This window comes from Candoia aspera, chromosome 7 (genome assembly GCF_035149785.1).
Source record: "Candoia aspera isolate rCanAsp1 chromosome 7, rCanAsp1.hap2, whole genome shotgun sequence".
Classification (NCBI taxonomy): Eukaryota; Metazoa; Chordata; class Lepidosauria; order Squamata; family Boidae; genus Candoia; species Candoia aspera.
This window is the reverse complement of record NC_086159.1, coordinates 83,060,332-83,074,596: the sequence shown is the minus strand read 5'-3', so window position 1 is coordinate 83,074,596 and position 14,265 is coordinate 83,060,332. Positions and strand designations below refer to the sequence as shown.

Below are 14,265 nucleotides of genomic sequence, written 5' to 3'. Positions count from 1 at the left end.
AATAGCTTCCTCAAATCCAGTCCATAAACTTCTGCAACCTGTGTTTACTGAGTTCCAAATAAACACAACAAAAATGATCTCCGTCAAAAATAATAGCTTCACTGGAAAGATTCGTGCCAAGAAGTGTTTTTAAAAAAGCACTTCTACAATTATATTTAATAAGTCCCCAGATTCTGTGCCTTAATCTCATTGGCCTGACGCATGTGTAACAGTCCATAACCTCAGATGTCCAGATCCAGAGTCATGATGATGGCACGTGCTCCATGACATCACCAGGGAACATGCATGATCATGTCACAGTGCATGTGGCATCAAGTTCTTCCTTAGCCCCCTTCCCATCACAAATGCCCCTGCTGGCATCTGATTGGCTGTTTCCCACAATTGAGCTTATCTTCTATCCTTGCTCCTGAAATGGAGACTAATATATCTCCATTTCAGTTTTGGAGTTAAAGTTTTCCCTAAAATGTAGACATATATCTTCACAAATTCTAATGAGTAAAAATATACTTTGCAAATCTTGATTTAAGATGGCTGTGGTTAGCAAATGTCTAGATATTAGACATGTCAGTGCAGAGGCAGAGAAGAGAAGGGACAGAGGATCTGCATAGAAAGCCTTATTTATTAAATCAGGCTCTGCTTGTCCACTAAAGCAGAAGGACTACAGGACTGATTGGCAGGAGCAGGTCCCTGGAGGCAGATCCTTCCAACTGATGGGATCAGACATGGAGGACCTGCTTTGGGTTCCTACTCGCTGGGCCAGGTAGTGGGGGACAATCAAGCGCCTCTATTGCGGGCAAGAGACAAGTGATGAGCCTCTTCTGAAGATGTAAAAAATGGGGAGGCTCTTATGGAAAAATAATTTGGTTTTCAAATTCACTCTGCTCCTAACTGTCTACTGGATCTGGGCCACATTTTGCTCTCAGGCCTTTAGGCAAGAAGCCTCACTACTCCACAATTGTGTAAGATGAGTTTTAGTTCATCTGAATCCCAAAGATGGTTTGCTCGCTGGAGTACTGGGTGGAAAGAACCAACATGGTACTAAGGAAGGTGACCCCAGGTTGTGGTCCTTCTGCTACACAGGGATATCCTGGATGCTGAGGTTCTGCTTTGCTCTGCTCTGCTCTCATAGTGTCATGAGTACGGATGGCGAGCAGGAGGGGGCCCCTATCCAGGGGGGAGAACGCATGTGTAGTACTGAGGAGTTGAGCAGCCATTCAGAGACACAGATCAGGCCCACCTTAACTTTTGGGGTTTATCTGTCTGGGTTTTTCCCACGCTTCTTCAGTTTGTTAGGATTTTCTGTCTAATGTAGCAGTAATAAAACACTAGAGACCTATTCCTTGTCTCAGCATGGTTCCTGGCTGTTAGGACACGTAGTGGGCTGAGGTGAACCCAAAAGAACAAAGTGGTGGAGAACGAGGGGAGGCAGCAGCTGCAGCCCTCCAAGTCACAAGGCCGGTTGATGAGGGAGGGGTCATCTCCCCAGAAGGAAGGGGAGGAAGACACGGTTCACAACAGCACCAAGTCTGGGACCCGGTTTCTACCTCCTTCTTAAAGAGACCAGTTAGAACAAAAAGACAGTTGGCGAGTACAGAAGTTCTGCTCACCGATGCATTATTTTGCTGGCATTTCCTGTTAGCCTTGAAACGGGAAGAAAAACTGCTTTGAAAAAGTGTATTTGCTTATAATTTCTTGGCTTTTGTAGCTCTGGACTGAAGCAGCAAATAGTGAAGGTCTGGTCTCTTCCTTTCAGTACAGCGACTGACTCGTGAAGACAATTTCAAGTATATATCATTTGTGGGTACCTCCAGACATTTTTCCAGTTGTCAGGCACTTCACAGAATAATTGCACTCCTGCAGAGTTACCATTCTTCAAAATTCTCACAGCAGTTATGGCCATTTTCATCCATTCTTTCCTGACACCAGCATTTATAAGCACTCATTTCACTTCTACTTTCGGCACATCACTATCATTCTTCAATCTCCACAATGCCCCTACCATTATTCACTCATTTCAGTCATTGCTTTCATTCTTAATTCTGATAACTCTGCTGAAAGCTCCTTGTTTAGTCTTTTCATCCACTTCCATTTTTTTTTAATCACCATTAAAAAGGCTTTGCATTTTCTTTGCCTCTTTTAATCTTCATCACCCCTGATCTCTTTGACAATTTCCCCAGGAACTATCTTTTCTTCCTGGTCAAACAGTGTAAGATACCTTCCTCTCATCCTCATAATTTGCAGCCATCATTTCCTTAGGTCTGATTTTCTTCACCCAAAGCCTCTTCCCCTTCATTCCACCAAGTATCCCTTTTCATGTTTCCCATTAGCATTTGTATAACTCCACATACTTCTTGGCACAGTATATAACCTCACTTTGATCCCTGCAATTTCTGTATCTACCTTCTATCAGAAAACTAATCCATCTCCTCATATCCTTTCGAACAAGACACACACTTCTTACAGTTGTTTTATTTTTACTTTATTTTCTTTTACATCTTTCCTTTTCTTTCATGTCCTCTTTTCCCCAGAGACCCAGTCTACCAAAACAAGGTCTGCTCCACATTCAGAACCTCTCATCAGCCTTACGTCCTTCACTAATTCTCTCAATCTTTCAGTGATCCTTTGGATTTACAGTTACTCATTTGCCATGTGTACATACGAACACATTTATGTCTAAACCATGTCTCTGAAACAAGCATACTTTTCTCTAAGCAGCTAGTCACTTAACAATCCCTGTTCCATTCATGCTTGGGTCTCCAAATAGCCACATCACTTTGTCTGTACCCTCTTGGCTGATTCCCACACATCCATTCAGGTCATTAATGCTTTCTGACCTGGACTATATTAATTCAGAATATTGCACACACATTTCCCCCAAATTCATCTCTGGTGCTTCCATTATTACCATTCACAGGAACTGTAACATGCAGCTATCGCCAATCTAGGAATTCCTATTTTCATACACACACAAACACACACCCCAAGAAGACATCAGTCCATACTTTCTCACTTACATTTAGCCCTTTGCTCATAATTAATCTTCCACTTTCATGTCCCTGCATGTATTCATGAACTCTGTAAGATCAGACCACCTTCATTCAGATGTCACATCCTCCCCTTTTCTCTTTATGGCACAGACACACAACCTATCTCCTCCCTCCCTCCCTTTTTCTCTCTCTCCCCTCCCTTCCTCTTCATTTATTTATATACCCCCTTTACTCTTTACTCCATCTGCATCCCAAGTTGCAATCTTCCATATGCCATGATCATCCCTGGATGTGCCCATTGATATGGACTTCTACTGGCTTCCGGTGGGAATGGCAAACTGAACAGCTGTGCCCACTGGTTCAGCAGGTGGAGCTGACAATGCGGTAATTTTTGGGGGCTCAGGCAGGTTTTCCTGAAGCCCAGAAATGTTCTCCGGATCAAGGAGAATACCTGGAATCACCCCATTTGTCCTCCAGATGGCTGCTTGCAGCCAGAAGATCGCAAATAGCGTTTCGCTTGCGACTGGTAAGAGCCAGCTGGGAGGCGGGGACTTCATCAATTTCCAAGCTGCACTGGAGCCTTAAAGGGACACTAAGACCGGCCACCCCATTTCTAAGTCACCAATTTGTATTTTTTTTTAAGTATATGTACCCCAAGAGAGGCTTTCTACAGTGAGGAGAAGCTGGTTCTCTTGGTGCTTAACATTATTTTTGGGATTACTTTTAAAAAAAAAATTATTTTGAGTTTTGGATTTTGTTTTCCTTCCAAAGGAAATTCCAAACATTGAGAGTAAACAATTGTCTTCCTGTTATTACTTTTGTTCTAAATTTGAAGATACTAGCATTTTCCTACACGTTGAATCAGCTGATTTGAACCTTCAACTTTCTGTTTTCACTTTCCCTTGAGAACTGTCTGCTATCTCACTCTTACTTTATGTAAACACACTTCGGAGCTCCCCCATATCTTTGACTTTCGCTGGTTAAGCTCCTGGGGGTGCCATGATCTACAACTTTCTGACTTTCACCAGGATTTTAAACAGGATTTCTTCTGACTTCTATCAAGCTTTTATGCAAGATATCCAGGACATTGTGGAAACTATGAGATCTAAACTGTGCCATCGGGTTGGGGATGTGGTGGATGGAACTGAGGAATTTAAGAGCGATAGGAAGGTATTTTTCAAGACTGAGATTGGGATTTTTATGGAGATGCTGGATGAAGATTGGATAATGGAGTTGGAGAAATCTAAGGGAGAGAGTGATCTGCAAGCCATAAGTAAAATCCATCTCCTGGTGGAATGCCATGAAAAGAACCTGGAATCTTTGAGGGGGGCAGCTGGCTGTCTGGTTCTCTCAAGAGGAAAGCTCTGCGCACGTTGTGGGGATATGTAACTGCTTCGGTTTATTCTGAAGTGGGATAAGGGTTGAAGAATGTTCATCTGGTTTGCTTTAAGGATTTGATTGATGTTATTTGCCTTTAAAGATTTGGATTTCCTGTTTTGAATTGGCTTTGTTTTTTGGGTTTATTAAGATTAAAATTATTAAAACTGTTGTATTAGGGTTAAAGAATGTTTATCTGGTTTGCTTTAAGGATTTGATTGATGTTATTCCATTTTAAAGGTATGGAATTACTGTTTTGAATTGTCTTTGTTTTTTGGGTTTATTAAGATTGGGATTATTAAAATGGTTGTACTATTAAGTATAATAGCAGGCAACTTATGTGTTTTTTAATTTGATTCTTATTATAGTAGACAGAAATGTATAGAATTGTGGTAGGAAGGGAATAATTAAATACGTTTTATCTTCTGGAGGGGAGAAAGATGTTTAGGAGGTTTATATGAACTTTTTTTTTTAAATTTTAAGGGGAGGAGTAACTGTACTTAGTGATTTTTATTATGCGTTAAAATGGAATGACTTATAGAAATAATGTGGTGTTTGGTTTTAATATAGAGTAAGAAATTATGGAAATTTTTGCATATCCTTGCTGTTAAAAGTCGGAAGCCACGTCTTTTTGTAAATTTGAAAAAAAAAAAATCTTGTGTTTCTGCACTTTTTAAGTTTTCCCCCCTTTCTTTGTAGTTTTTATTCTTCTCTTGAAACCTAAATAAAATTTACTATTAAAAAAAAAGATACCGACTTCTGCCACCCATCGTGGCTTTGGTCAATTGAAGTTTTTACGCAACGCCTTCTAAGAGGAAGGCTCGGTCACCGGCCACAGTCGCACCTGTGCCCTGAGGAAGGGCAGCGCCAGGGAGTCTGGGACACATTTTGCACATATTCCAAAGCACCCACTGCGGTTTTGTTTCTGGTTGCAATTCAAGGTGCTTGCATTTATTTACAAAGCCATCCGGCCTGGACGCGCCCTTTGCCTTGACTCCAGGTGTGTTCCTGAATCGTGACCCCGGATCCTTTTCCTGTACCACCCTGCTAATGCTCGAGGGCTGCGGGATTCAGCCGAATACAAGTCGAAGAAAGAAGTGAATGAGCACATCAATTCACTGCACAGGAGAAAACACAGGTAGACCCTGCAGGTAAAGGGGTAAAAGTAAATGGCTCTGCAGGTTTTCCTGCCCTGGGGAAGGGTCGGAAAACCCAGACAGCACCAAGCCTTCCTCTTTGCCTTTCGAAGGAGCAATTCTGCAAATAAACTCGGGCATTACCTGAGCATCGAGCAGCTCTTCACACTTCCGAGCCTGTTTCTCCACCGCAGAGACATGCTGCTTCTCCAAGGCCCCTTCCTGCTCCTGGACCACAGCCTTCAGGAGGGCCTGGAAGAAAGAGAAGAGCAGACAACCAGCCGAGGCCTGCCATTTTGCCCCCGACACATTTTCAGTGAACAGCAAAGTGCGCATGAGCAGAGCTGTCTATCCCAGAGTGCCCAGAGATTAAATCGAGGCCACTTTTAAGAGGGATGTTAATGAGTCTCATTGAAGTCTGCAGCCAGCGTGTTTGCTTCTCGGGTCCCTGGTGAAAATCCTCGATTGGAGGGATGAGTAACAGATAGGGAAAGTGAAGAGTTTTCGGCTAAGCTCCGCATCCAGTTTCCTGGGACCACCCAAGCTGAAACGGAGAGACTGGGTTCGCAGGAGGGGAGTCAGACATATTTCACTGGCTGACAAAACTCCACATCCTCTCAGCAGACGCGGCTGGATCCCAGGGGCCAGGCAGGATCTCCACAACCACAAGTCAAGTAAAAACAGATGGAAATTATGACTTATTTGAAAGTATAGAAGCTATGCCCCCAAAACGCTTCTCACTCCAACGCAGAGAGATCAGGAATCCAAACTGGAAACCTGAACGGCAGCAACCAACGAGCCCATTAAAAAAGTGCAAAAGATGAGAAAGTGTTTTAACTGTGCGTGGCTCAGAGGAGTTCCTGCACGGGGAAGTGGGGGAACCAGCCAGTGAGAGAGACAGCATGCAAACACCACATTCATACTGCACTCATCCATTTCCTCTGGCTGAGTGAAAGCTTTACCAGTTTCTCACCCGCTTTCCATGCCAATAGCATAGAATCTTATTTCTAAAACTCTATGTCACTGTTTCTCAACCCTGGCAACTTGAAGATGCGTGGACGTCAACTCCCAGAATTCACATGCTGGCTGGGGAATTCTGGGAGTTGATAGTCCACCCATCTTCAAGTTGCCAGGGCTGAGAAACACTGCTTTGTGTGATTCAGTCACATTCTCTCTTTCTAAAAGCTGTTGACAGATATAGCATGATGCACAAAAGCCAGTGTTTAAATGCACTGGAGGACAAAAGTGTTTGAAATTGCAATTACGCTACCCAAATTTTGATATGTGCAGGCATATAAGCAGAGCATTTAAAACAACTTACTACTATTTTTAATGGTACGTGTTGTTGGGAAGTTTTAAAGAAGGTTCTGAAATATACAAAATGCTTGGAACAAGCTTTTTCTCTTAAGTCATCAAGTCTGCAGATAGCATGCTATAACTGCAATCTATATATAAATATAAATATTATAATTCCTATTAATGTAGCTGAACAACTAGGATTAAACTACACTTCCTTTTTTTTGTACACACAATGGTAGTACTTGAAAAGGCAGAAACAATATCCTGATAACACTTCATTCTATATTATAAAGAATAAAGTAAAATATTATAGCATATAATTTAGGAGTAGAAATTAATGTAATTTGCAAACATCAATATTCTTAAGAAAGATGTTGTTAGTCTAAAACTAAGGGGAATTACATTAACATTTCAAAACAAGCCACAGCAATAAAAAAAATAACTGAAAGTTGGAAACTATTGTGACATTTCACAACTAAGCTGATTCTTCCATTTCATTTTTATTTGCATTATTATTTATTAAAAATACACTAATCCCATTTTCAAATTAGACATTTCCAAGGCTTTTGCCAATATTGAAGTGAAAGCCAATTTTTTAAAAAAAATACCCAGGATATGATAAGCCAAAAAACTTAAAAAAACACAAACACCCTGGAATAAAAACACAACAGCAATTTTAACAAATTAGGACCAGACATTTCTTTCCAATAAACACCAACTTCATGGTTAGGAATTTGTGCAAGGTCTCCTAACGTTGCTATGTACGGGCAGTCCCAATGTGAAACCGAACCAAGAAGAGTTATTTCATTACTATTGTGTCTTTCTGCTGTGGTGGGGCTCCAAGTGGTAGCCACAGAAGGGAGAACATCATGAGCTCAATCGGGGACCAGAACCGGACAGATTCCTCCAGCCAGGCTGGGCTGTTCTGGGCCAACAGCCATGGATCTGGGCCAATGTCAACAGTACCTTTCCTCACACCATGGAAAACAAATAAATCTAGTAACAGAAAAAGCTTTTTCTATTCTCAGATTAGAGCTAATGTCTTAGGACTGCGAGCATGTAACCATGGTCTTCAAAACCGAGTGCTCCCCCACGGCGGCTAACAGAACTTGTTTATAATCTTGCAGTTCGTAGCTGGGTTGTGGGGCCCTCTCAGCTAGCTTCCACTTGCCCACTGTAACCCTTAAGCCTTTGAGAAACTTCCCTTGTGCCTCTGGAGACTCTGAAGTGCTGGGAGAGGGGAACTGTACTAAGCAGCAAGTCCTCCATTGATGTAGATGAAAACCCAGCTGCAAAGAGGCATGTGTGTATGTAAGCATGTGTGTACACACATGAGAATAGTGAGTAAATGAGAATGTCCTGTTACGATAGGGTCTAAATCTACAGAACAGCCTCTTCCCCTGCACCCACTGCCCCTTCCCACTGCCACTGTATGTCTCCCAATCACTTGCTCCCAAGCTACGCGGCTCTCAGAATGAAAATATCCACCACCACCCCATCCCTAGGTCAGTTCTTAAGGGTGGGCCATTAGCTGACTGTTGGCATCCTCATGGTCATCTTGCCACAGGACTAGCCTATAAAGCAGGCCATGAGCTTCTTCCATGAGACACATAGCCACAATATTTCCCTAGCAAGATACAGGACAGTTGGCACACTTGGTTCTCTTCCAGAGAGAACATTTGGGCCAGGCGAGGTGACGCTGCAAGCCATCTTCCCAATTTGGGCTCTATAGAAGCATGTATTTTCAATCCTCGACTTTTTTATGGAACACGTATTTCAAATGATTAATAAAAAATACTTCTTTGACATAAGTTCTTTATATAACCCCAAATTAACAAGCGATGGAGGCCAAGAGGCATATGAAATTCAACCATAGAGAAATGGAGCTTAATATTTATCTCCTTCTGTTATTTTACATACTTCAATGGGAAAAGCTCTCTTCCCTTCACCCATCACGTCCTTTCACCATAACTCTCTTTCTCACTGATGAACATCCCTTTTGCTTCTAGCTGAAAGGCCAACGTTTTCCTTGTTCCTTTCCAAACCTGACTGAGGTGCTCCTTATCGGCCAATAACCTCCAGACTCTGCTGGATGAAGACCACTGATCAGAGTCTAAACAACCCTGTTTCTGTCCCTAACTCCTCTTTCACTGTTCTGTGTTTCCCTTTTGTCTCGTAGTTACCCACCGAAAACATTTATTTTACCTTCAGCTGCTGAGGCAATTCAACTAGACTACTGCCTCATCTCACCACAGATATACCCTGAAGATCAATGCAAGCCTTTGCGTGCACCCAGACACAGCTACATGTGTGCGGGCAAGCATGTAAATCCTGCTCCACAGCATTCCTCAGGCAATGCCACCATCCTGAATAAGGCTCTGTAAACAAATCCTGCAACAAGAAAAAAAATTGCCTCCAAAGCCAAGAGCACAACGAATGGATCGAGCCAAAGGCTTTTGCACTGCTGTTTCAGTGAATGTGTGAATTTTGAAAGATTATCACTAAGAGCCTGCCCATATTCCGTAACCTTATTTCCATGCACAGATGAAGATTGACATAAACCTTTAGCTATAGACCAAACTGAAGATGTAGGGTTGTCAGGCCAATTCGAACGTACCTTCCGTTTCTCTTCAGCAAGCTTTTCTGGTTGTGTTGAAGTTTAAGTAGCTTAAGATAGCTTCTTAGAAGAATTTGCACCAGGAGAGGCTCAGAAAGACATTTTTTTAAAAAAAAATTATTATTCTAATGCAATGTTTTTCCGAACTTGGCAACTTTAAGATGTGTGGACTTCTGGGAGTTGAAGTCCACACATCTTAAGGTTGCCAAGTTTGGAAAACACTGTTCTAATCCGTATGCAACAAGATACATCGCTTTCTTTTCTTCTACTCTTCTCCAATTCACTTTACTCCATAAACTATCTTTTACTGATGCTGGATTTCATTTTCATTTGCTGTCATCAAACCCTGGATATTTGGTTCAAACAGTAATTGTTTATCTCAACTCTGCTATGGTCCTGATTCAAATTTTCTGGAATTTATTACAGACTATTGTTTCTCAGAGTTTCCTTTTTCTTAAACTCACATTCTCAGGAGCTCTTGCGGGAAAACCCACTGACTTTCTGGGGTTCAGGAAACAGAATGCCATAAAAAGAAATCAGTGGAGTGCACTTTCCCTGGCATGGAAATTCTATAAAACTTCAGTTGCTTTTCTGCTGTAACTGATACCCTTTTATGCTAAGCATGAGCTACCTTCACATCCAGCAAGATTCTGACCACTTGGGAATGTCCACTTCTCAACAGATTTCTTTCTCCTCTTTGTAACAAGGATTTGGCAGCTGTAACTCTAATTTCATGGCAAATCCAATTCTGCATCCAAAGAAGAATAGCTAAATATGGCTAAATCTTTTTGTTTCTATTAATTCAATTCAATTTTACAATATTGCAATTCAGAACTATCATCTTGAACAGTGATTTGCTGTGATCCAATCCTCTTCTCTGGTACATTTGGTTTCCATTTTATCTTAACAGGAGGGAAAAGGAAGAGGTGGGAAAAACCAAGATGGAGATTGGCTAATTTTTGCTCTAGAGGTAACTCTGATAAACTTAACTTGGCCCAGGCTTAAATAACTTGGCTGTCAAAAATATAATTCTGCCAAGTTTTCAATCTCATACTTCAATCTATAGTTACATACCGGCTTACAGATAATAGAAAATAAACTAAAAGTTTGAAACTTTGTGTGAATTTTTAAAAAGCTGTCTTCTGATCAGTGTGCCAATATTATCAGGGAGCTGAAAATGCATTTATGCTGAGCACCATTAGAGAAGTTATTCATACCCAAACACTGCTCATCCTGCACAGGGGTCAAAGCACAATATTCCTGCCACCGAAAAGAGAATGCCTGGTACAGGGTGGGTACAGAACTGCCTCTTGAACTTGCAAGGGAAGTCTCCGATGTTCCAGGACAGATAACCAGTTTACCGCTCATAAGGGTATCTTCTAGAGAGAGGCTCAACGTCATTAGATCCACCATCAGCTCATACCAAATGGCATTATTTACCATCAGTTTCTAAAGGTCAATCTCCCTACACAAGGATTCTGGCACATCTCGGTCACTAAAGTCTTCCATTCTTGCATTCAGTATCAGTTTTGGGGGTGGGAGGTCAGCTCTTTATTTTTCTTTTATTGAAGTGCAGATGAAAATGCTAAAAACAAACCACAGATAAGATGACCTTAGACTACCCACAGCACTGTGCCATAGGTAAAGGTAAAGGTTTCCCTTGACGTGTCCGACTCTAGGGGGCGGTGCTCATCTCCGTTTCTAAGCCTTTAGAGCTGGCGTCCATAGGACACTTCCGGGTCATGTGGCCAGCATGACTCACGGAACGCCGTTACCTTCCCGCCGAAGCGGTACCTATTGATCTACTCACATTTGCATGTTTTCGAACTGCTAGGTGAGCAGGAGCTGGGACGAGCAACGGGAGCTCACCCCGCCGCGCGGTTTCGAACCGCCGACCTTCCGATCGACAGCTCAGCGGTTTAACCCGCAGCGCCACTGCGTCCCTGTGCCATACATACCCTCAAATCAGGACAGAAGACCATATCCAGGGTGAAATGTAGGAGTGGGGCAATGTAGCCTACCGCTCCCAATTTGTACCACCCCAAGGACCTGGGGCGATCATGCTGCCAAAATATGCAGGGAAAATAGTCATGTTTAGGACGGCCATATTTTTTTTTGCCTGTTTCGAAGATCCAAGTAGGTGTGAATATCTGCAGGGGAGGGAGTGACATCACAGCTATCATTCCATTTACATGATGATGTCATGACACCTTTGTCTAGACATCTGTGGATATAAGGCTAACCATATCACTGTCATTGTTAAAACCATCCGCCAAAAAGATTGGCGTTTTTTAGCCCCATCCATCTGATGTCAGCAGGACGCTCCTCTGCACTCTTAGGAGGCCAAAATGTTTCTGGTTTTCCAAAGTGCAGCCCATCACTCAAAGAAGCCCCTAGTTTTATAAGATATAGAGCACCCTTATATCCAACACTTTGAGACCCCTTACCCTAAGGATTTTCCACTCCACTTTGAGAACCGTTTTTTTAGAATGGTGGAAATGGAAGATCTCCAATCTGTCTGTAATTTCTGGAAAACAGCAAGTATAATTCAAGGAAGGGTTTTAAGAGCTCTGTCTTTGGCTTAGTCACTTGGTTTAATGAATGTTATTAAAACATTTTAGGAATGCTCCACTGCAGTCCGTGTTATTCCCCTCAATCCTAAATCACTCCTTAGGTTTTGGACGTTCCAAGATTACCATAAAAGTCTTCCCTGTTTGGTCAGTCTGACATTTTCTAAGGTGAGACCAGCTTTTCTGAATCTTTGTTTTCGAACACTGGCTGTACCTCATGTCTGATACCATCTCAGGCTGATGTAGATATTGTTCTTCACTTGCTGAGAAAGAAATGCTCCCATACTACATTTCCTTTTGTCCCAGAAGAATGGCCCCATTGTCCTTTTCCAACACAGTCATAAAAACACTCTGCTTACACCACAGTGACATTTTTAAGCAGCTGCTATTTAAAAGCAAATGTGTTTCTTTGGGGATGAAAGAAGGGGAAGGGTCTGAGGGTCCAGGAAAGGAGGTGTGACCTTCTTAAACTTCTGGATGGTTGGATGGTTGGTTTCTCAAGCCAGGCGTTCCCCATTCCGAAGTCAAACCCTTTCAGTGAAGTAGCACCTATGAATGATAGTCTCAAATTCTTGAAATGTCAAAACAGCTCTTCCAAAACAAATCTGCCAAGAAAACCTATCCTTTCCGACTAGTTCTAGGACTGAAGTTGGATGAAAACCTGTAATAGCCATATCAACCCAATCAATCCTTGAGCAGGAAGCAACATTAAAAAATTGGTAGACTTCAAAGCAGCTGCTAATAAGAACACTGTAAATATTGTACCTGAAAGGAGGTCCCCATGAAGAAGCCCAAGACTTGTAACACACATTCCAGACACAGAATAACAGGTTTAAGTTACAAAAAGCAGATTCTGAAAATAAGCAGTTTGGCAGTGGGACCAGGGACCTCGAGAGGTGGGCATCAGGGACATCACTGATGTTTTATTTTATTTATTTGCTTTACACTGCCCAACTCCCAGTGACTTTGGGCTGTTCACAGAGAAACACGCACAGAACAATACAACAATACAACAATAAAAGCAGCTCAAGGATGATGTGCATGGTGTGTGTGTGGGTGTGTGTGGACAATGGTCTGTCAAGGGTGCCTTAGCTTGGATTCTTGGGCTGGAAGGGCCCTTTCCCATTCTGTCATTCAAGGATTTTACAACTGATGGAAACCTCTTTGGTACTGTAGCCACATGTGTGTGATCTGCATAATGCAGAACACAACATTAGTTACAAAACAAGTCCATCACTGGACTTGAGATTCTCAGAATTCCATGTTCCTTAAAAGGGTCCTGCTTTGTCTCAGTCTCAGGGGAAAAAAAAACCCAGGGTGCTATTTCCTGTAGTTGGTTTTTATGTTAGTTTGGATGCCTGCACTAAGGAGGGGAGTGGGCCAATCACCTGTTCCTCCACCTCGTCTGGAGCTGAGAAGTAGAGGGAAAAATGGATCCAAACAGAAGTAGGTTCACCTTCACCCTAACCTCATGGACATTACAGTCTGACAAAATCATCTGTGAAAGACCAGATGCCACACTGCACCTAATGAGATATTTTATTCGGCTCAAAGAAGAAGCCAGTTAGGAATTAACTTGGCTAGCAGATTAAGGAGGAGGAAATCAACCGCATCTCTGATGTTAAACGCTGTAGAATAAAAGGAATTAAAATTAAAAAGACAAAGGTAACCAGGAACTTAAAATCTGTAGTAGGTAGTTGGATATATATATATATATATATAGATAGAGAGAGAGAGAGAGAGATGGAGATGGAGATGGAGATGGAGATGGAGATGGAGATGGAGATGGAGATGGAGATGGAGATGGAGATGGAGATGGAGATACATATGGAGGGAGGGAGGGAGAGAGCGAGAGAGAGATCCGTATGTTAAAAAAATAGCTTGCAACTGACTAAATGTAGTTCTTCACACCTTGATGAACAAAGATCAAATTCACCATCACAAGTTGTGGCGATGAATGACAGACAATACACTTTGGACAAGGATTAGCGACTTCATGAAATAATTGAATAGAACATCCATGTTCAAACATCAGGACAACTTAGAGCAGTTTCATGTACTTGCGAGATTCTAGAGACTGGTTACTGTCGGAAATTAAATATCTGTACAGTGCAGATGATTACTGTATTTCATATTTATCAGAGTTTGCTACCCTTTTAAAAAAGGAAATACATCTGAGATTTTGAAAAAACCAAAATACCCAGTCAAGGTCAAGTCTATCCGCCTAGAATAACCATAATTCATGGGAACGGGAAACAAGTTTTCGTTCACTGACAAAT

General features: G+C 42.0%; 1 protein-coding gene across 2 annotated transcripts in view; it reads right to left on the bottom strand.

Annotated features, from left to right (window-relative positions):
• CCDC91 (coiled-coil domain containing 91) overlaps positions 1-14,265 on the bottom strand; it is a 97,432-nt gene that overhangs the window by 34,806 nt on the left and 48,361 nt on the right. For both annotated transcript variants that reach the window (XM_063308359.1, XM_063308358.1), the window contains one exon: positions 5,645-5,752. In XM_063308359.1, the coding sequence (XP_063164429.1) occupies positions 5,645-5,752 (108 nt within the window). The remainder of the gene's footprint in view (positions 1-5,644; positions 5,753-14,265) is intronic.